This window comes from Anarhichas minor, unplaced genomic scaffold (genome assembly GCF_050575085.1).
Source record: "Anarhichas minor isolate MPS153535 unplaced genomic scaffold, ASM5057508v1 ptg000011l, whole genome shotgun sequence".
In the NCBI taxonomy this organism is placed as follows: domain Eukaryota; kingdom Metazoa; phylum Chordata; class Actinopteri; order Perciformes; family Anarhichadidae; genus Anarhichas; species Anarhichas minor.
In genome coordinates this window covers 14932501-14953263 of record NW_027466457.1, presented here as the reverse complement: position 1 = coordinate 14953263, position 20763 = coordinate 14932501, and the positions used below count along the sequence as shown (strand labels likewise).

Sequence of the window (20763 nt, the reverse complement as noted above, 5' to 3'; positions counted from 1 at the left end):
CAGAATCCTGGCCGAGAAAGCGTTTCCGTGTTTTCCCTGCAGCTAACCTGCTCAGAACAAACAGCATGAGGCTGCTCAAAGCGCCTTTCTTTCTTTTTTTCGCTGCTGGGCTGAATCCCGCCTCTCTGGCTGTCAGGGTTAAGAGCCGAGTTTCAAAGAAGGACACCCAAGCACTTTGATTCGAAGATGAAACTGACATTTATCAAGGCCGAGACTCGCCACAGTCAAAGTCTGTTTTATCTGCTGAAGTCCAAGTGCCTCGTGGCTCCTTTGAAAAATGTTCAGTACAGCAGATACTAATAAGAGCACACGCCGATCCAACGTGTACTGTGCTGAAATTAAAAGGTGGCATGTGCTGAGTTTGAACATCCAGAAATGTTTTTTGCATTAACAGACTGACAGCATCTGTCTGCTCTTCAATAATCTCGTTCATATAGAAAGTCTTTAGCAAACTTTTATAAAAATACAGCATTTGTTGGGGACTATTTTCAGCAGCGGATGACTACGCATATGGCGCTCTAGAAATATTCAACCTACTCGCCAGAATAAAATGGTGGCATTGTACGTATCAGCAAACCAAACAGAGTCTGGACGTTTCTCAACCAAAAATAAGTTTCGTATTTCTGCATATGTGTGTATCAACATTATAGTGTTTTAACCGCTCTGGGCCCTTTTTGCCGTTTCGGAACTGCATTTTCAACTACGTTTAGGTTGAGGAAACAAAACTAGCTGGTTAAGTTTAGTAAAATATGTTTTGGGTTAAAATAAGTATGTGACTTTCGGTTTCACACATTGGTGTCCTGGATGAAAGTTGCATGTTTGACACATGTCTATCCGTCCCGACCCCCTCCCTACTAAGACTTCCTGGGACTTTGATTGAATGTATTCCTGACAATGCAGTTTCTTTAAACGCAAACGTCCTTTTTAGGAGACCAAGCAAAATGTTTCTAGTAGCAGTTTGGTTTAGGCCTAAGTGGTGAGCTGTCATATAAAAGAAAAGATAGCCACATCACACTGGTTTTGTATCATGAATCCTTTAATCGTTTGTCTTGAAACAAAATAGACTCAGAGTGTAGTGAAGAAATAGAGTAAATAAATATAGTTTCTCAGAAATGCACATTTTGCTTGATGCTCAGGATTTTATTTTCAGGACCTATAGTTGACAGGAGCAGAATACAGGCAGGCCTCAATGCTGGACATACAATCGAAGGGTCTGACTGGTTCAAAACAACAACGGGAAAAGAAAGAAAAACAAACAAACATTGCGGCTACAAGAAGAGAGAAAAAAACCCACAATCACATCTTCACAGAAAGTATATTGTCTGGTCCTCTTAGACGTCACCTCTGGGATGGTTGTCAGTAAATTGTACTCCGTTTCAAGATGTACGGCCTCCGGGACTTGGTGGTACGCGCCGCTTGCCTCTTCAGGATGTAGGGTGATTTTCGTTTCAGCGGAGTGTCTCTGTTCTCCTCTAAATATTCTTGAGAGTCACGGAGTAGCTGTTTAAGTGGCAGAGAGAGAGACGAGGAAATGTCAGGCGAACACATGTTTTGTTGCCGAGTGGCAGCATAATGGGAGGCTACGCCGGTGTAGCTGTGATTAGACGAGGGCTTCTCCTCTGGGCGTCCATGCATGGCAAAGCAGGTGCTAATCTGCAGTCGCCGTGTCAAGATTTGAAAAAAAAAAAGGGAGAGAGAGGCTGTTGTGCCGAGGAAGGAAAATGATGTAGGACAGGGAGGGAGGGGTGAGGGAGTGTGTTTACTGGGAGTGAGGATGGATGGGCCTTTGTGTGCATGTGTTTGAGATATTTACAGTGAAGGCCTTTACACAGCGGGGGCGAGTTTTTCCTGGATGATTAATTGGCACATCAATTAATTTCTTCCGAACTGTTTTTGTCATGAATACTTTCAGATGACAACAGAATGAAAATATTACGTTGCAAAAAATGATTTGTTTTTTTCGCGGGTTCCTTTTTTCCTGAGCTTTCGCACCACGAATAAAGGCATCAACCAATTGCATTGGGTGGAACTGAAAACAACATAGAGGCTCTTTGGACTGCATCTTGTCGGCAAAACTTCCCTACTCCTTCCAACCTTGTCAAAAGCAGCACTAGCTGGATACTTCTTTCACAATAAAAGGCCTCGCTAAATATACACACTGCTACTTCTTTACCAGAGAGAACTCATATTCACTCAGAGCATTTCGCTAAAGGAAACTCAATAACATAGCTGACAGTAGTTGAGCCGACACACCGGTTCACATCAGGCAGACAGTTGGTCCTCTGCCTGTATGAATCTGTTTGAACAAGTGTTTGCAGCCTCACTACGCTGCTGGTATGTTTTATGCTAAATAGACGCAGGCGAGTGTTTCACATTTCTGTGTCATTTATTTGTCACGCCCCTGGTGTGTTAAGGCCTTTATGTATGTTCCTGTGTTTTTGTGAGTGCGTGTTGTATTTTTAGGATTTCATATCGGCAAAGACATGCAGTTATTGCCTTACTGGCTGGTTAGGGCCCGAGCACCGACCAGCAGTCGGGGAAGGCTCTATTCAAATCGCTTGTTATTATATTATTTCTATTTTCCTCTTTGAGCAATTTTTGCGTGGCTAAGAATGCTTAAAAACATTTAAAACTTTACATACAATGATTGAAGGTGATAATACACATTCAAAACATAGTTATGAATACCATAAGGATGGTTATTGATAGAGCAGCACTTAATTATCAAACCAATCAGAACATCCACAGAATTGTGGAAGTGTGTTTGATCAAAGATGTGTCGTCCTCAATTTATGACACAAACCTCGGAACTTCAACTTACTTTATTATATTGAACTGCTAAAATCTATACTTTTGCTCAAGTAGTATAGTATAAAAAAATAATAATAAGGTTGGTCAAAAGACAACTTATTTCCACTGTAGTATTGAAGATCTTTGTACGGCAGCAGGACAATACGACTTACAATAATACACACATCTTCAAAGTAATGGATGACTACTTCCACCACTGAGTGTGTGTGTGTGTGTGTGTGTGTCTCACCCTCTCCCCCCGGCTCTGCAGTGCTCGGCAGATGATTTGCAGGTTGAACAGCTCCTCGTGCAGCTGGAGGCTCCCCTCCCTCAGCTCGCCGCCCTCCTCCTCCTCCTCCTCGCCGTTCCACCCCTCCTGCCGCAGGCTGTTCGCCATCCTGCACAGGTTGACCAGCGACACACGCCAGTAGGGGGCACTCTGCTTATTCTGTTTCATCTGCAAAGAAGGAACACGGGAGGAGGTTTCGAAATTGAATACAGGAAGTGATTGGTTTTATCATGGTAATTAATTAGAGATAATTGAATTGAAGTTTGGTTTAACGTTGTGAACGTAAGAGGCCAGAGGGAGACCAGAGGATAAAAACACAGTTGCTAAACAACCTGATATTTACACCATGAAGATTTTGTATTATTATTTTTGCATCTATTTATTGCCTTTTTCTGTTCAACATTCAACTTTTTCTGCACAAAATAAATTTTTTTCCCCTGGGTCATGAATGTGCTGCATTGACCATTAGATCCAGGCAGAAATGGGATGGACACAATAATGACAACACAACACAATACAATTCAATCTAATGTTAACATCTTATTGTTGTAGTCATGTTTGGTAACAATTGTGATAGAAATGATACTACTGAAGAAACTATGACATTATTGTGGTTAATGGTATTATTGTGTTTTGCTCATTGTGGTCATATTGTGGAGTAATTCTTATTTCAGACAAAAGTATTTCTTTCACAATGTAGTCATGTATTTGGTATCCTCAAAATGATGTTTGTTTCTTTTGTCCCAGGTCTGAATCTCAGTTGTTGATTTAGATTTTTGTGTGAGCTGCTAAACCACCTCGATGCATTTCATTTGTTCCACTGAAGTGCTGTCGTCTGATTTGCTGTTTCTGAGTTTTTTTCCACATGCAAACAATTTCCTCCGCTGTATTTTTACACTTGAAGTAATAAACGCTTTGGCAGTTCCCTGTAAGAGGCGCCGAGGACGCATGTGAGGCTCTTACTTCTCGCTGACGATGTCTGCCACATGTTAAGATATACTGTATGTGTGTGCTATTTCTTAAACATTCTCAGGTGCCAGACACCCAGAGTGATACGCCAGTCACATCTAACCTCATCTAGCTGCAGCCTGTTCTGTTGTAATCCAGTTTTAGTGCTTTAAGGCGGTGGAGGCTCCCGGGGCCTCGTATGCGTGTCGAGGGCCAGATATCTCCCACACAAAGACCCCCTGGGTGTCGCTGAGGATGATGGAGAGATTAAGGGCACGAGGGGAAATTGTTTAGATGGCCACAAGCCCTCTGAGACTTTGCGTTGTTCATGAACATCCCGAGGAATAGAGTCTCCTCTGATGTTGTAAAGACAGGAGCCAAGAGATGAAACGCAGGTTTCTTTTTTTTTGCTCGGTGGGGGAAGACATGCAATAAAAGCTTTAGAGAGACGTTGAATGAACAACGCACCAGGGACGGCACATAAGATGCCACTGACATTTACAAATCATTCATGCATTTTCACTTAGTTTTGAATTAGCTATGAGTGGGGTCAGGGGTGGTTTACAATGAAAGCTCACATGGAGGAAGGTTTCTGGTGGAGCTGATCAGGATCTTCTCCCTTGATGTAATTAATAACTTTCCGGGATGGGATTACGAGCAAATGCAGGGATCTAATATCCCAACAATCCCCAGCAGACCAATTATTATTAACAAATCAGCCTTTTCTCTCAATTGTCAGTGACATACTTTACTCTTTTGACACTTTAAATGCACCTGAAAAGCCTTATCTACATTCAAATGTGAGTGAGTAGGGAGCTCAAGGGCCAATGTCAAAATGGGCCAGACTGATAGATGAGCCCAGGCTGTGGAATAAGGCTGTCATGTCCAATAGAGGAATGAGAGCCAGAGAGGAAGTCTATCTCCTGCATTGAATCAGATAAAAATTAGAGTGGGCATCAATCAATTTAGCTCTCGGCTGAAGAAATGACTCCATCGATATCGCGTTATGAGGCCAGATATTGTCTTACATTTTGGGTATCTTAATTTGGCACAGGTGTTGTTCTAGCTGTTCTAGGATTTGCTTTTAGTCATTATATCCACATCCACGTTTAAATAGTCAACTCTAATATCGTCGCTATATCGATATCGAGGTATTTGGTCCAAAATATCGGGCTTATTGATTTTCCCCACATCGCCCAGCCCTAATGTAAAGGCTACAGTTAAGATGGAGAGCCACAAGTATCTTCTGCACTCTCCAGCTTCTTGAGCACTCCGTCACCTGGTTATTATTTCAATCATTGCCCTCCTTCTGAGCAACCTCCAGCAGCAATGAATCACGCGGCTGATTTGTCACCGTCACGTCTGCGTATACGAGCGCCGCGGTTTGTGTATCGTTATGGTGGAGGATGCGTCGGTTTGCGATGCCGTCAGCTCCATCTGAATCCCATTACGCTCGTGCCATCCGTCTCCTCGTGCCCACTGGTTCCACTCTCTCCATCGACTTCGCCTCGCCTTGAGCTCACGCCACCAGATGTGTGTGTTAAAAAGCATTAAGTTCCTACTCAATACCTTCCCCCAGCTCATCTTTTCATCTCAAAGGACATGCCCAACAAGTGCAGCAGTTGGAGTGTGTTGATTATATATATGTTTTTTAATTTCCAATCAAAACAAGGTCGGTCTAAAAGCCAATTGTTAGTCCCTGAAGCCTCTTAAGAAAAAGAGGGACCCCTGTACCTTAGAAGTGAAGAGACTGCCGAGTAGCTCCTCTTCCAGCGCTCGCTGATCCTGGTCAACGTCTGTCGGTCACAAAGAGAAACTGTAACATAACCTTCAACCAAATCTAATCAAGAATGTAATGAACCCCATGTGATTGCTGACTCATAAATGTCGAGGAGATATGAGAGTATAGCGTGCTCGTTATCAATTTGTCGATTGGCATTCAGATTGTTTCATCTTCCTCGTGAGCTGGAAGAGTTTGCAACATTTACATCTCAAGCACAATGTGAAGACGACCCACATTCTTATCGTTTGATTGACACCTGTTGATTTACGGAGCTCCCAGTTTGCTCTGAGAGTGAAGCCTTAAACCCACATTAATAAAGCTTTGTTAATCCAACATCTGTTATTGACTTTGATGATTCAATTTAAGTGTTTCATCTTACAACAGTGATTCTTAATAGCCTGTATTTAATGTGAACTATATATATATATTTTATATTTTTTCAATATGAAATACATTCTTTTGAAATGTCATCTAATAAATATGGTTTGCGCTGCTGTGGTTGAAATGGGTTCTAAATGGTTTTATAAAAATTCTGACTCAATAAATCACAACTTGTGAAGAGAATAAGTAAATATTTCTACTGGAATCAATTAACTAAGGTTTCAAAGTTATTAGCCTCCTGAAGTCATTTTTTATAAATTGTGGGACCAGACAAAAGGAGTAACTACCTTCAGAATGAATCATTTTGCCAGCCGGGGTATTTCAGCATTTAATCCAGAAAACCCAAAGTCAGACAACCCTAATGCTATGAACAAGCTTTGACGTGAAAAGAAATATAAATATTTCCACGATTTAGAGAATGCAGTTTTTCAATACTGCACCTGTTTCACACAGGAAGTTATGCAAGAGGCAAAGACTTGTTCTATACTTTGCTTGAGTGTCGTCGTTTTCTCCCCTATTCATGGAAGAAGTCAATGATTAATCATGAAATCATAACAGGATGCCAGTTGAAAGAGTCCCGGGGTGCTCACCTGTACAAAGTCCACCACACGTGAAACAGAGGAGAAGCATGCACGCCAAGTGTGCCTGCATCTTGATGAGAAAACAAAGAAAAAAAAATAAGGGATCCCACACTGAAGAATTCACCTGCGGAGGAATCTAGTCCATAAGGTTAAAGGTCAGACACAGACGGCTAAAGAGGCTGGAGAGGGGATGTTGTAGTGATGCTGCTTCTTCCTTCCTCTTCTTCTTCTCTTCCAGCTCCCAACAGGCTTCCCCTTTCCTCGCCGTTTTCTGTTTGGTTGTGAAGTGCAGTGGGCTCCATTCCCCCCCAGTTTATAAGAGCCACATGTGATGTCAGAGGATCGGTCCTCTCTCTCCTCATCTCCGCCCCCACCTTCCCACCCACTGACACAGCCCCCTTCATCCACCCATCAGTCTCTCCTCTCCTGTGTCACCATTTCATCAGACGTCACTTTGGCATCACAAGGTGAATGTTGTTGGGTTGTTGTTTTTTTGCGTCAAGCTTTGAGAGATTTGGTTATTTCAGCTGATGTGTGCACACAGTCTGAGGTTTGTTTTGCTCTCGTCTCCCAGGGACGGGATGCAGGGGCGATGTGGGTGGATGCACGACAAAGATTCACTCTTTTGTGTTTATTTGGAGAAGCCGGGCTCCACCACATCTTTTTTTATTTTACAAATCATGTGTCTTTTCAAAGCAACAGGGGATTGTCTAGACTTCCAAAGCAAATGAGAGCCAACGACATAAATAGTAATAAGTAGCCAGTTATAGATATATCTGGAAATATATTCTTATTTGAAAGTTGAATTGTCCATATGAAACCCTCTCAGTAGAAATAATGCACTGGCTATACTTCTTTAAAACCTTTTTATTACAATGATCCTTGACACAGACGTAATATGTTAGTGACCCTCTTAAATAAAGTTTATTTTGAAATACACCTTCATTTGAGAAATCTCACCACAATAATGTTTGATCACAGCTTATGATTTTCAGATGGAGTTTGCTCAGTGGTCATAAAATAGGAGATGTTTTTTTTCTGAGGACTTTAAAATAAAGGACAAATTCCATGTTGTTAACTCAAAGTTCAAAGTAAATTCTTGAGCTGAAACAGCAGTTAAAAAAATAATCATTTCAAGTGTTTTTTTATTTTTATTATTATTCCGAATATCGTAATATGTTTAGGAACTTACTACGGAGTCCCACAAGGATCGATTTTAGATCCTCTCCTGTTACAGGATTGTATTTTTTTAAATGTAATAAGAGACTAAGTTCACACAATGTCTACATACAGTAATATCACATCAGAGACTTCACCACTATATCTTATGTCTGTTCCCGGTGCTTTAGTGTGGACTTCATATGCACACAAAATAAATCTCATAAATGTTATACATTAAATACTAGCAGCACTCAGCAGTATACTTTGCCAGGACATAATTAAGTTAGTTCTTCGCTTTACTGTTTATTAAACAGCAGTTTTTTGGCTTTCACACTGTATTATTAATGTGGTACACTATCACAAAAACAAATCCACTTTGATTTAAAGCCACCAAGTCAGTGTAGGCGTGTCAGCACATTCTCTCAAATCAAATCAAACGTTTCACACTAATTGGTCCCCACAGAGAATCCTTTAAATGTGGAGAAAATATACCAGTTGGAGCTGCTTCAAAACATGCGTGTTGTACCGAAGATATTTCGAGCACAGAGAACAGCCAGACTGGAGTAAAAGCAGGCTGCATTCCTCTCATGTCTGAATTTCATCTTTTATCGTTTGAATCCACCAGAGAGAGCCACTTACTCTCAGTCCTCTGCTGTCCTGCAGCTCACTGAGACTGCATCATCATGTTTTACATGACTTGGTTTTGCCTCTTCATTAGACTTTTAGAAAGATATGTAGATCAGCCTGATAAACGAAAAAAACTGCACTGTCTGTAATGACTAATATGTAAAATCTGTTTTTTATTAGAATATTTGTGCATATGGTACTTTCAAGGGCATTTTTAGTTGTAACTAGAGTGTGTCCAAAATGTGCATCACATCCCTTGATGGATTTTCTGCACTTTCTGGTCCCATAATTTCAATTTAATAATGTCTTTAATCTGACTTTATCCTAAAGTAATTTACTGTATTTAGTTTAAATCCCCAATGCGTTACTGTTTTCGCTGAACAATGTGACTCTCTTGTTGTCCAAATCATTTCCTTTTCTCGGCGGTAGTTTCTCAGGTTGCCCCTGCAGGTGGAGGGGAAGGGGGCAGACATACGCCAATGCGTGTCAGCGCAGTGTGGGAAACACCTCCCTCCGCTTTTCGGATGGGGCGGACAGAGTCGCTGCAGTCGGAACACCCTTCAACTTTTCCCCAAACACTCCACAAAGTGTCCGACGTCCTGCCATGCTGGGGCTGTAACGCATTTCGGAATTGCTGGTCTATATTTGCCCCTCGCGCTCCCGACTCATGGCTCCGTTTGGAAAAAACTTCCTGAAAGCTCGACAGAAAAACAGGTAATTTGATGAGGAGAGCGACGTTTCTTGACGGGAAACCTGTTGTGCGTGTTTTTTTCCTTCTCCGAGTTCGATCATTATGAAGGGAGAATTACGCACCGGATATATGGGTGAGCTGCACGAGGGGCAAAGTAGACTAAAGTTTTCGAAAGCAGTTTTGTTTTTACATCCAAGTTATTTGAGACGGATACCGCTGGCTACAGTCCAAATACAATCAAAGTATTATAGCAACATGGTGACACTGTGGGGCATAAAATACACCTCAGAGTAAAACTAATGCACCATTAAAACACAACAACCAACCACAGGGACACGATCTAAAGTTAAAGGGATATTAGGTGATAGGGTTCTTTATTTGTCTTCTAACCAGGGGTGTAAATAGGGCCGGTGCAGGCAGGACAGTTGCACTGGGGCCCATGTGGTGTGTGTGTGTGTGTGGGGGGAGCAGGCCCTCCAACAGTGTGTTAATTGAAGAATGGACTCAGTGGGATTGAGCGCGATTCAGATTGCAGGGATGCAGAAATACCAATATCAGACCAATACTGACTCCACCAGCTGGATGGAGAACTGGTGACCAATTTATTCAATTCAGTCCAATTCTATGTTTCTTTACTATACACATTATATACTGGAAATGTAATTCCCGTTTAAGTTTTGAATAATTTGTTGCTGCAGTTAGAAGGTTTACACTTGACTTGTAATTAATGTTAATTTTGAAGATTTTTTTATCAAGTTTCTGGTGTACGTTTATTTTAAGATAATATTTATATTTATCCGATCGGTACTCTGTACTGGCCGATACCCAAAACCTAGGTATCGGTATCGGGACCGACAAAGTCAAATAGGTGCATCCCCAACAGAATGCCACCACAATAAATAACATATTGTTCTCAAAGAAAAACCCATAAAATTATCAAAAGATACCATTTACTAAATATTCCCTCGAGAATGCAAACCCATGTCCATCATGGTTTTCTTTTTTGGGGGGTGGTGTAAAATAGTCATTAAAAAATGATATTCTTATTCTACATAAACTACCAATAAACAGTAAAAAAATATTCAATGAATTGAATATATTCTTATTTTCTTTGGTATTTTTGTCATATAGATATGAAATGATGACTGCTCGGTCATATATATGTTGATATTGTCCCGTGTCAAGTCTCTCTTTGATGTGATGAGACGATATGATGGTGTGTGTGTGTGTGTGTGTGTGTGTGTGTGTGTGTGTGTGTGTGTGTGTGTGTGTGTGTGTGTGTGTGTGTGTGTGTGTGTGTGTGTGTGTGTGTGTGCTTCATAATGGCCTGTAAGGTCCATCATAATAGTGTCCACTTGGGCCCATCCTAACCGCCTAACGTCACAACATCTAACACACTTCCATTACTGTTTTAAACCAACATTAACCAGCATGTTGCATTGGGATTTGGGGAGCATTGTTGATGAAGATGAAGAAGTGTATCGCTCAATATTTAAGGCAGTATTGCATGTGTGTGTGTGTACATATCAAGGATTAAGGGGGAGTTTTAATTAAAGCAGTTATTTTTTTGCCACATAATGTGACATTCTCTCTAAATGTAACTGGTGTAAGAAGGTGTTAGTTATCAGACTATTTACGGAAAAGTTAAAGAACAATATGCCCTTTGATAGCGGGCCTCATTCCTGTCAAAGTACACTATACTGTACATCAACTTATAAGAGCTTCTGCTCTGCTCTGTAATTACTACAAAGATCTTTTTTTAAAATTTAATACGCGTTTCATGCGGGACACCAGAGTCAAAGAACATCTTAACTTCAGGTCGAGAGAGATCCTGTCATCAGCGCTCGTATGATTTCTTTCAGCAATTTCCCCGAGTGGCTATCGTGGCCTTTTGATGTGCCCCATGGCTGCAGCTGAGCTCCAGCCTCAGCTTTTAAAGGTGGGAAAATGAGATTTTCTGAGCCACAAGCTGCCCACCGTTATTGGTGCACAAATTCTATTTGGACTCTTGACTGCAGACTTTTTGTGGTGCAGAGTTGGTAAACAAGAGTTTCTCTTTTTGAGGTATCTAGGTCACGAGCCAATCCCTCGCAGGGTGCAGACAGGATTCATGTTGCCAAGACCAGGATCAGGAAGGCTTTTAACTGCGTGTAAAGAACTGTTTTCATTAGCTTTACTTAATAAGACTCATTTACCACCGAACTCAGCGGGAAAAGGCTTTGGATTAAGTTCAGAAATAAAAACAGGCTTTTATGCTAAATTACTGGGGAAAAGAAATCTTGTGGCAGCGGCAGCAGAATGGATGTATTTTCACATCACAGAGCTTTGATAACTTCAAAACAGTCTGACTGAGGCTGTCTCCTGTGGATACAGTGGTCGTCTTATTTTCTTCATGTTGTGTAGTAATTACCACCACAGGACCTATAATTACCTCACGTGTTCAGATCTATAGATATGTCAAACGCTTGAATTCAGAGACTCGCATTTTCTCGCTCTGGGCTGGATGTTTGCAGAAGAATTGCATGTGGAGTCGCAGTCGGTTCAGGACTTTGTCTAACTTCAGAATAAATGTGGCGCTGATTACAGCTGTTTTAATGCTCGTAGCCATCAAAAGAATCACAGTGTGTCGTCCGGTGTGTCAAACTGGCGTCCATACAGTGAACCGGCACGTACAGGACTTTAAAAGGGTTTTAAAATGACCAGCCAGCGACACGTGGGACCAAATCAATGCAGCAGCGTGACAGCATTGTGCACGGGCCGATTAGCTGCCGAAAATGTTTGGTTAACACAAATGATGCCAATTGTGTTGAAAGAGAGTAAGCAACTTGTTTTTCTTCCACTGAGCGAAAGCTTATTTGTTGATTCACAGACCTGCTGGGGGGGGGGGGGGGGGGGGGGGAGAAGAGAAATAAGAGAGGGTGGGTGTCACAGAGGAAGGGAAGAGAAGGGTGTGTTGTGTCTCTGCGCACAGATGCCTATCAGAGTGGGAGTCATCCCAGAGATCAACATATGCAGATAGAAAAATGATGTTATTTCCTCGCTGATCCCTCATCCTCTGTCAGATAAGAGAGAGAGGAAGCGTCTCTTGTCCGTTATCTGCTCTGCGACATGCTCTGTGTTTCGTGTTCTCCGTTATAATAAACAGACACAGAAAACACCTTCCCTATCCGAGATATCAAAGTGTTATCAGTATTGCAATATGACAATTTTCAACTGGCAGGAGGCGCAACATTTGTTTAAGGCGACGTGTGTTACAAAATACAAAAGAGATATTTTGAATTAAATATTGTCGAGCTGCAGAGACGTTCCGACCTATACATCATATTCTACAGACTAAAGGAAACATCTTTGTTTGACACAGATTCCTGCACAAAAATCAAACATTTGAACATGTTTTTCAATGAAAAAAGAGAATAATGAAGTAAAAAAACAGGAACAGTGTTGTTCCTTAATTTCATCTCCTTCTGTCTCGATCTCCAGGTGATGTGGTGGTTCACTCTTACAACTGATCTGTAAGATTTAGCTTCTGTCTTAATAGTTTAACCTGTTTTCACTGCTGAATCAATATGACCTCCTTGATATATCCTTCGAACACATATTGTAGACCTTTAAGTCTGCTTCCCTCTAAAATCGCTTTTTTGTTTATCCCAAAAAATGTGATGTTTCTTCAAGAAGTGCAGTTAGTGACAGTGTGGGCTCCATGGTAGCTCTCGTAATAGAGTTTCCAGAAGAATTATTTACAGTTTATAGGTTTTACTTCACTTATAATTTACTATTTCAGTCGGAGCAAACCTATAAATTCACCAACACCAGACTAATTGAAATGTTCATTCCATTGCAAGAAAGTCAGAACCTGTTGACAGCAATGGCTACAGGATAAATATGCTACAACAGCTTTCTTCTACTGGAAATAAATGCCTCACCTTATCATATTACTATTGATCTGAGAAGACACTGGAAAGCTATAATTCTGTCATTTGTTATGACTTGTTCGAACCACCAGCATGCAGTCCTCTGTGGTAACTTGTAGCTTGCTAATTTATTACACAGAGAGAATTGTTCATCATCTCTACAAGGTTGTCATTATGAGCATTACAATGGAAGAGAGAGAGCCCTGCCACCATGACGGAGCTCTAAAAAAATTCATGTAATTGAAATGTGGTTTCCTCCCGCACCCCTGATGTCTCACTCAGTCTCTCAGCTTGTAAGTTCAAACTGAGGTTAAGCAGGTCTGCTCAGGTTTCTTGGGTTCACTCGAGTGTGAAATGTTGAGGTTTAACCCGTTCTGTGTTATTCACTTCGCAGCATCCATCCGCATGATATCATTTTACAATGAAATATTTATATTAATCATCATAAGTCCTAATTCTATTGACGTATTTCCAATCATAAGTTCATCACAACATCCGTGTTAGCTTTGTGAATTATCCCCCCAAAGCTGTGACCTATGAGGGCCACCCTCATGTGTGGCGTCTGGAACCACATTCTAATCCCAAACTATGAATATCAAAGTGACAGCCCTTATGAACGTATTAGCTGCGATGCAATCAGCCCAATGGTGCGTGTGGTATTTGTGTTTGTCCTGGCAGGGAGTTGACTAGAGAGGGTTAGGGCAAGCTAAGAGACTTATTACGCCAATCTCATCAAAATGTTTGACAATGATTTGATTGTTGAAAGTGATAAAGTGTTGTGGTCTAAAAGGTATCTGACTTTCAACCTACAAACGGCTCAAAAGGGAAAAAATATTCCGGTAACTCTTTTTGACACTCCTGTCTTGGTGCCAGTTCTGTGAATCATTGCTCCATTAAGGAGGTGTCGAGGTTCTTAAGAGACAAATGCGCAACAGGTTGTGTATTCTTGATCGGAGTGTGTCTCAGTCTATCAGGCAGCTGTTGTCGCTTGCCCCATCCTTCAGTTACTACTGAAAATTACATTTTCCAGAGAAAGCTGCAAAACGTCAATGATCAGAAATCTGTTCGTGGCGTCACAGGTGAAAATGTACGTCCGTTTGTTCCATTGAAGTTTATTATTGCCACTTAGCTTACTTGTTCTTACCATTGAAGATTATTCCAATCTTTGACATTATAGCTCCAAAGCAGCTCAGCCTCTGAGAAATGTTTAAATATTTCAACTTGGACATGAAGTTATTTTTTTAACACTGCTATCCATGAAAAGTGTTATTCCAGGACTGGATTTGCAGATATGTCAACACTTTCTTCCCATTAGCGTGGAGTTGAAAACAGACCATAGTAAATCCATGTTTCCCCTTCCTCCCTCTGTCCATTGAACCGTGGTGGCAGGATGTTGTGTGAGCGTTGGTGATTGTGGCCCAGGACAAATACAGGTGTTTCCCCGCCTTGCTGTACCCTCTTCCTGCACAGCTGAGGGCTTTGGTCACCCTCTCTGAAATATCCAATTGTCCGTAGAGCGTGTTTATTCACCTGTATGTTCAGATATGACTATACAGACACATGTGTGGGACAGTGTTGGTGTTTGTACTTCTCTGGGTATGTAAAGATGTTTAAATATGCTGTACGTTTCACTGTTTTTCCTTCTCTTTTCTCTATCCTGTCTTCCCTCCCTTTTGTCTCTTTCATTCTTTGATCCATCCTCCCATCCATGTATTGCAGTGCAGCACATTCGCAAACTTTTTGACACCTTAAGACAAAGCCATCTTTCTACATCCGACCCCCCATCACAGCTTCTGTGTGGGATGTTGCGTATCGGTAAAGGTGGTACTAAGTCTAAATACTTTACACTGTACATCACTGTGCAGTTTAATCTATTACAATTCACCATGATTTATAAAGATGACTTTTTTTACTTTATTATACCTAAACTAGCATTTTGCTTCTCTTCTTTTCCTTTTCTTCTTACCCTGTTCGTCATCATTCTTTTGATGACGGTTTTGCAGTACAACACCAAAACATGTTGTACATGAGCTCAGATATGACCATAGTTTCAATATTTTTTGAATTTCTGAGACTGCTCAGCTTATAATATTCAGTATTTGTGCAGACAAACATTATGTGTTGCATTATATTGTACAGGTGTGGCCTTCAGTGTGTCCACCCACTGTCATCTGCAGTAGCGTTTGCAGGGTTTCTTGAGGTCAAAGTGGCCGTGGTCGTTGTCTTTGATTGCTTGAGGCATGTTGAATTTGTTTGGCTTGCGCACAGCTCAGGTATTTGCTTTGCCTCGTTTTTCTCCAAGGGTCTCCGTAACCATTAACCAGCCTGTTTTGTCTGCATTGTCGCGTACGTATGGCATTCCTGAGACCTTATTCACCGCCAGTTTACACAATGCCCCAGTTGTGTGTTTTCGCGCCGTGTGGGAACCAAAACACAGTGGTATCAGACAGTAAAATCAGCAAACTGTGAGATAATGCAGCGTTTAACTTCTCCCGCTTGAGTATTTCTTAATACATCTCACTTGCTTGTGTTGGCGTGCAGGCGGGTTGTATCTGTAGCATCTTCAGAGGATGTGTATTTTTGTCCACCTCCCTCGTGACGATCAGTGGTTAATGTAGGCTGCAGTGAGCCAAGGTTTTCTCTTCAGATAAACACACAGCAGTTACATGATGCAAGGGTCAGATGTGAAATCACGTCTACATACCAAGGTGAAGAATAACACCAAACATTTGATAGCCAGGCGGAACACCTATAGTATTCATGTTTTGTAAATGTTCCATAGATAAGGCTATTGTGTGCACGAATCCTTGAATGCAAGCTTAAAAAACAGCTTAAAGCTGCCACGAGGAACTTTCGTTTTGTGTTGCGGCCCTTGTGGACAAAAGCGATGGTGTTTGTGGCGGACCGATCGCTGCTGGAGGCCCCATGGAGGTAATTTCACTGGAGATGAAACAATTAGCTGATTGACAGAAAACTATCAGCAATTATTGTGATAATAAATAACTTCAGTTTTGCAATAGCCAATTCTCTCGCTGATGATCTTACTTGTGTAGTTCAGACACAGGCATCAGTATTAGATTGTGTTAGAGTGTTTCATAACCAGTTAAAAGTTCCTCACATTGACTTTTGAAAAAACTGTTGCTTAAACAAAATGTTGGCTTCTGTCAGATAACATAAACAGCGTCTTGATGAGCTACAGCTTCACTCCCTCACTGATGTCAGAGTTTGCTGTCTGAAATCCCTTTTGTGGACTGCAGATGAAACGTGACATTAACCAGAATTACAAGCACATTATTCAGATTTATTGCTGTTAGGGTTAGATAGTTTAAAGTATTGCCCGTTTGATTTTGGGAGGTGAAGGAATGTTGGTCTGTGGTTTTGCAACCAGTTTAAAGTTCCCTGTCAGAGGAGGAGCTCCAGTTTTTGTCTCCTAGTGATATTATATAGATCATCCTTCTCCGGTTTCTTTGAGATTGAACGGTATGCAATTACATGTCACTTCTTTTTTTTTTTTGCTTTCAGAGTAGGCTTTAACTTTGAATATGAGTAATTGGCTGAAAGTCTGCTACAGTACATCAGAGTCAGCCGAATACATCAAATGAACATTTCTTTCATATTAACAACAACATGATGCATCATTCTTTATCTTGAAATCAAATTGAAATGTCTGGCAAAGTTATCTACGTACTTCTTATTTGATTACATGTTCGCGTTGTGGATGTCTGCATTGCCGGTGCCTATCATTTAACGACTGGATATTAGGTCCTGGATATTACCGGTGGTCCATTAAGCATGTAAAAAATTGATATCATCGGCCCATCAGAGGTCAATTTTTGAGCAAGTTTTACGGTCCAGACAAAAAGGTAATGAGGACCTTGCGGTTAAATAGCTCCGAACTGAACCATTAAGTGATCATCAGGGATGAGAAAGACAATGACTAACAGTCTAATGGAATCAAGCCAGGGAGCACAAAATGAGCAAATGTAGTTTTCTACTCATTGATGGAAACATAATGGAAAACCATCAACATAGGATCTATTTAAGAAAATAAAGAAAAGTGAAAGGACTTTTAAAGCACGAGTAGGAGAGTCTGTCTTCTACTCAAACCAACATCACCATTCGGGGACCCACGTCGCTAGCGTGATTTTAAAAAAAAACAAGAAAATATCATTTAAAAAAGTACTTTAAAACATTTGTATTGTTTAAGTTGATGACTTCTGTGTGTTGTGAGTATCTGTTGAGGTGTTAGGACTTCCAATGTTTCATCCCCAAGCCACAATTGCTGTATGAGCTTTGTTTTTCTCTCTCTTTACTATAGGACAAAAGATGCCGAGCCTGTGGAAGGAAAGGAGATTCAGGTTACGGTCTGCAACGAGGACAAGGTTGTCTGTGGAGTAACGAAGCACACAACATGTGCAGATATGATTCAGGCGTTACTGGATGATCACAAGTCAATCCCAGAGAGCAAGCGCCTCTTGCACGGGGAGGCCAAAGACTTCTGTCTCGTTGAGCGGTGGAAGGGTTTTGAGAGAGCCTTGCCTCCTCTCACCAGAATCCTGAGACTCTGGCATGCCTGGGGTGACCAGAGACCCTCTATCCAGTTTACTCTGGTCAAGACCAGCGATTTTGTGCCTCAGTCCGCCAAGAAGGGTGGAAAGTCCATGGGGGTCAAGCCAAAGCGATGGGAGCACGGTCGTGCTCAGTACTCCCAGCCTCTGCCGGTGGAGAGGCAAAAGCGCATGGTAAAGAAAGCTTTCCGGAAGCTTGAAAAGCTCCACAAGGAGAGCAAGAGCTCTCTCAGTGCTGACGAGATCGACCGGATGGTGCAACTTATCCTCAACCAGGACCACACCATCCGGGAGCAGATCCAACGCATGAGGGAGCTGGATTTGGACATCGAGCAGTTTGAGCTGCAAGTGCAGAGAGAAGCGGAGCGTGAGAGTTCACTGGCTCAGGCTTGTGGTCAGAGTTTGGGGGAGCACAGCGACGAGCAGCTGCAGGAGTACCTCTACACCAGCGACGGAGTCGAACAGCTCGAGCTGCAGGTTCAGAGGCACCAGGAGCTCATCCTCAAGCTGTCCCGGGACATTGACGCTGAGCTGAGGAGGGCCAACTTCCCTCAGAGCCAATATAAGGATGGCGAACAGGAAGTAGCCGCGGCTGCTTCCTGGATCCCATCGGAGACGGACGAATTGCTCTGCGCCGCTGAACTGGAGAGACTGCAGGATGAGGTGAAACACAGCCTCTTCACTGGCGTGTCCCTTCACAACCAAGCCGCAGAAATAGACAAGCAGCTGAAGTACTACGAAGCTACGCTGGTCTCCAAGGATCAGGAGTGCTGGCAGCTGGCTGCCCAGCTGAGCTCACTGCAAATCGGGGACGGAGGACAAGAAGAGGAGTCCAGTACTGTCCATCCGAAGAGCGAGACTCAGTGCAGCGTCTCACAGACAGTGAACCTCAAACACAGCCTGTCCCCTCTAGACGTTACAGACACAGACTCAGACACTGGGATTAGCTCCACACACAGTCAGGACTCGCTGTCACCAGGTCTCGACTTCCCTCCCCCGCTGGACACAGATGTTTGAACAACCCGGTTGACCCTGCAATTTATTGTTCTGGGTGCACTAGACCCAGTTTGTGCCTGTCACATGCCGTCATTACAACCGAGTCACAGAGCTGAATCCTGGCAATATTCTGCGACAGACGAAGGTCATTTATTAGAACTGAAACGATAAGTTTATTGACAGCAATGAATGTGATAATGCAAAACTTATTTCAGGATTTTTTTAAAGCAAAAAAGAAATCTGTGGTTTCAGCTTCTTTATCCAAATATGATATAGAATATGTTAGTTAATATCTTAAGATTTTATACTGGTAAAAAACAATAAGAGGATGTCACCAAAGACTCAATTATAATATTTTCTGAAATATAAATAATCAGCAGACCAATAACAGAAATGATTGGTTTTGTAATAAGAATAATGATTTGTTCTGTGAAAAAGTCATTTTATTTATCCAGATGGACCAAAAAATATTTGAGGAATATTTTGAATACCTTCAAAAAAAGCTGCAAATGTTCTGAAAATGTATACAGACGCTGAGGTCTGTGACTCAACTGTAATGATAATACATACAAGGCACACAGCTGGAGCTATGTGTACATCAACTAGTCCATCACTGTGTATGACCACGTCTAAGGTGTACCAGGCTTAGTTACTTCAAAGTGTTTTTGTTTGTTTGATGTCTTAATAATGCTGAATGTATGCTTCTCTTCCCTTCTAAGTTCTCAAGCTATTTATGAAGCTGCACTTAAATCTATTAACAATGTTGTTTTATATTAAAACAGATAGTTAACTGTTTTGGATGTAAAGTTTAAGATTTGTTAAAAATGTAACATTCCTCTACACTGTAAATATGCTGCTGCACCCCTCTGTAAATGATTGTTCTTATCACACAGGCACAATTTGTAAAAACAATTTGATAAAATAACATTAAAAAAAACATATTTATTTATCATGTAATCGTATTTTACGGATGCGATTTTATCATGACTGTTTCCCCTCTGATGCAATAATCTCCATCTGCTACAGATCTGATCCAACACATCATGTTTGGGGCCAAAACAACACAAAACAAATCTGAGCTCCATATGTGTGAATCATGCTTAAAAACAAAAACTGATCAAATAAAATGTACATTTGAACTTTCATAATAAACACTAATACTGTAAATGTCACTGAGAGTAATCAGTCAGTTGTTTGTGCAAAGCATTTATGATTTAACGTTGGACACATCTTAGCAAACAGCACTGCGACATCAGAAGGTGTTAATGGTAAAACCACAAGGAAAAACATAAGTGGCTAAATGTGATAGATTCCTCAAAGCACTGAGTCACCAGAGAGCAATGACACAGCTAGCACAGAGCACCCTTCCCGTCACTGCAGCATATAATCAGTCATAGATGGTCGCCATGCAGGCAAGCACAAACAACAGCGAGCACTCTCCTCTCGTCAAGGCCCTGCTGACAGACCAACACTTTGTACTCGGGGCAGAGCGGGGCTGGCTGCTGGAAAAGCAGAGGATATCTATATCACACAACCCCCCCCCCCCCCCCCCATCACCGCTTCAAGCCACTAAGTAACTCCACCAAGCATGAAAGGCCAGAGATCTTACAATGTGAACACTCTTGCACCGGTGCCTCACTTGTTGATGGAACAGGGTTTTTTTAATGGTACTTCTAGCATGTTTCGCCAACAGGTACGCACCAAGCTGGAATAAAAAGGCATTATGTTGGATGTTATTCTCATGCAAATCCGACCCGTCTTGAGTTGGTGGAAATGTTAAAGGAAAGGAATGTTGAATAACTTGAGTCTGTTGTTCAAGGGAGGCCTTCAAACCCAGTAACACACTCGGTTCACCTCATTATTTTATTGACAGACATGTTGAGGCACCTGCCGTTCTCAAATAGCATACATACACACATACATAATGAACCGATGCAGGACCTCCCTGCACTGTTTCTCATATTAGTTGCTGTCAAGGCACCAAAAGAAGTTCAACAAAGCACATGGTGTATAGTTCCAGTCCTTGGTAGAATGTAA

General features: G+C 41.6%; 2 protein-coding genes across 2 annotated transcripts; one reads left to right on the top strand and one right to left on the bottom strand.

Moving 5' to 3' along the window:
• Positions 1–1356: 1356 nt before the first annotated feature.
• Positions 1357–7166, bottom strand: nts (neurotensin). The gene is made up of 4 exons (XM_076090001.1): positions 6782–7166; positions 5762–5823; positions 3041–3247; positions 1357–1500 (listed from the first exon to the last, which is right to left on the bottom strand). Exons 1-4 carry the CDS (start codon positions 6840–6842, stop codon positions 1357–1359), a joined length of 474 nt encoding a protein of 157 aa, XP_075946116.1. The 5' UTR covers positions 6843–7166.
• A 2061-nt stretch (positions 7167–9227) lies between these two features.
• Positions 9228–18747, top strand: rassf9 (Ras association domain family member 9). Its single transcript, XM_076089032.1, has 2 exons — positions 9228–9274; positions 17481–18747. The coding sequence occupies exons 1-2, from the start codon at positions 9228–9230 to the stop codon at positions 18745–18747; spliced, it is 1314 nt and encodes a 437-aa protein (XP_075945147.1).
• The last annotated feature ends 2016 nt before the right edge of the window (positions 18748–20763 follow it).

Bases quoted from the DNA above. Each gene is read 5' to 3' on its own strand.
- nts (XM_076090001.1), bottom strand. From the start codon at position 6,842: ATGCAGGCACACTTGGCGTGCATGCTTCTCCTCTGTTTCACGTGTGGT. The intron at 5,824-6,781 runs GTGAGCACCCCG...TGTGACCGACAG, and splicing joins GTGTGGTGGACTTTGTACAG to ACGTTGACCAGGATCAGCGA. The intron at 3,248-5,761 runs GTACAGGGGTCC...CCTTCTTTGCAG, and splicing joins GCAGTCTCTTCACTTCTAAG to ATGAAACAGAATAAGCAGAG.
- rassf9 (XM_076089032.1), top strand. From the start codon at position 9,228: ATGGCTCCGTTTGGAAAAAACTTCCTGAAAGCTCGACAGAAAAACAG. The intron at 9,275-17,480 runs GTAATTTGATGA...TCTTTACTATAG, and splicing joins AAAGCTCGACAGAAAAACAG to GACAAAAGATGCCGAGCCTG.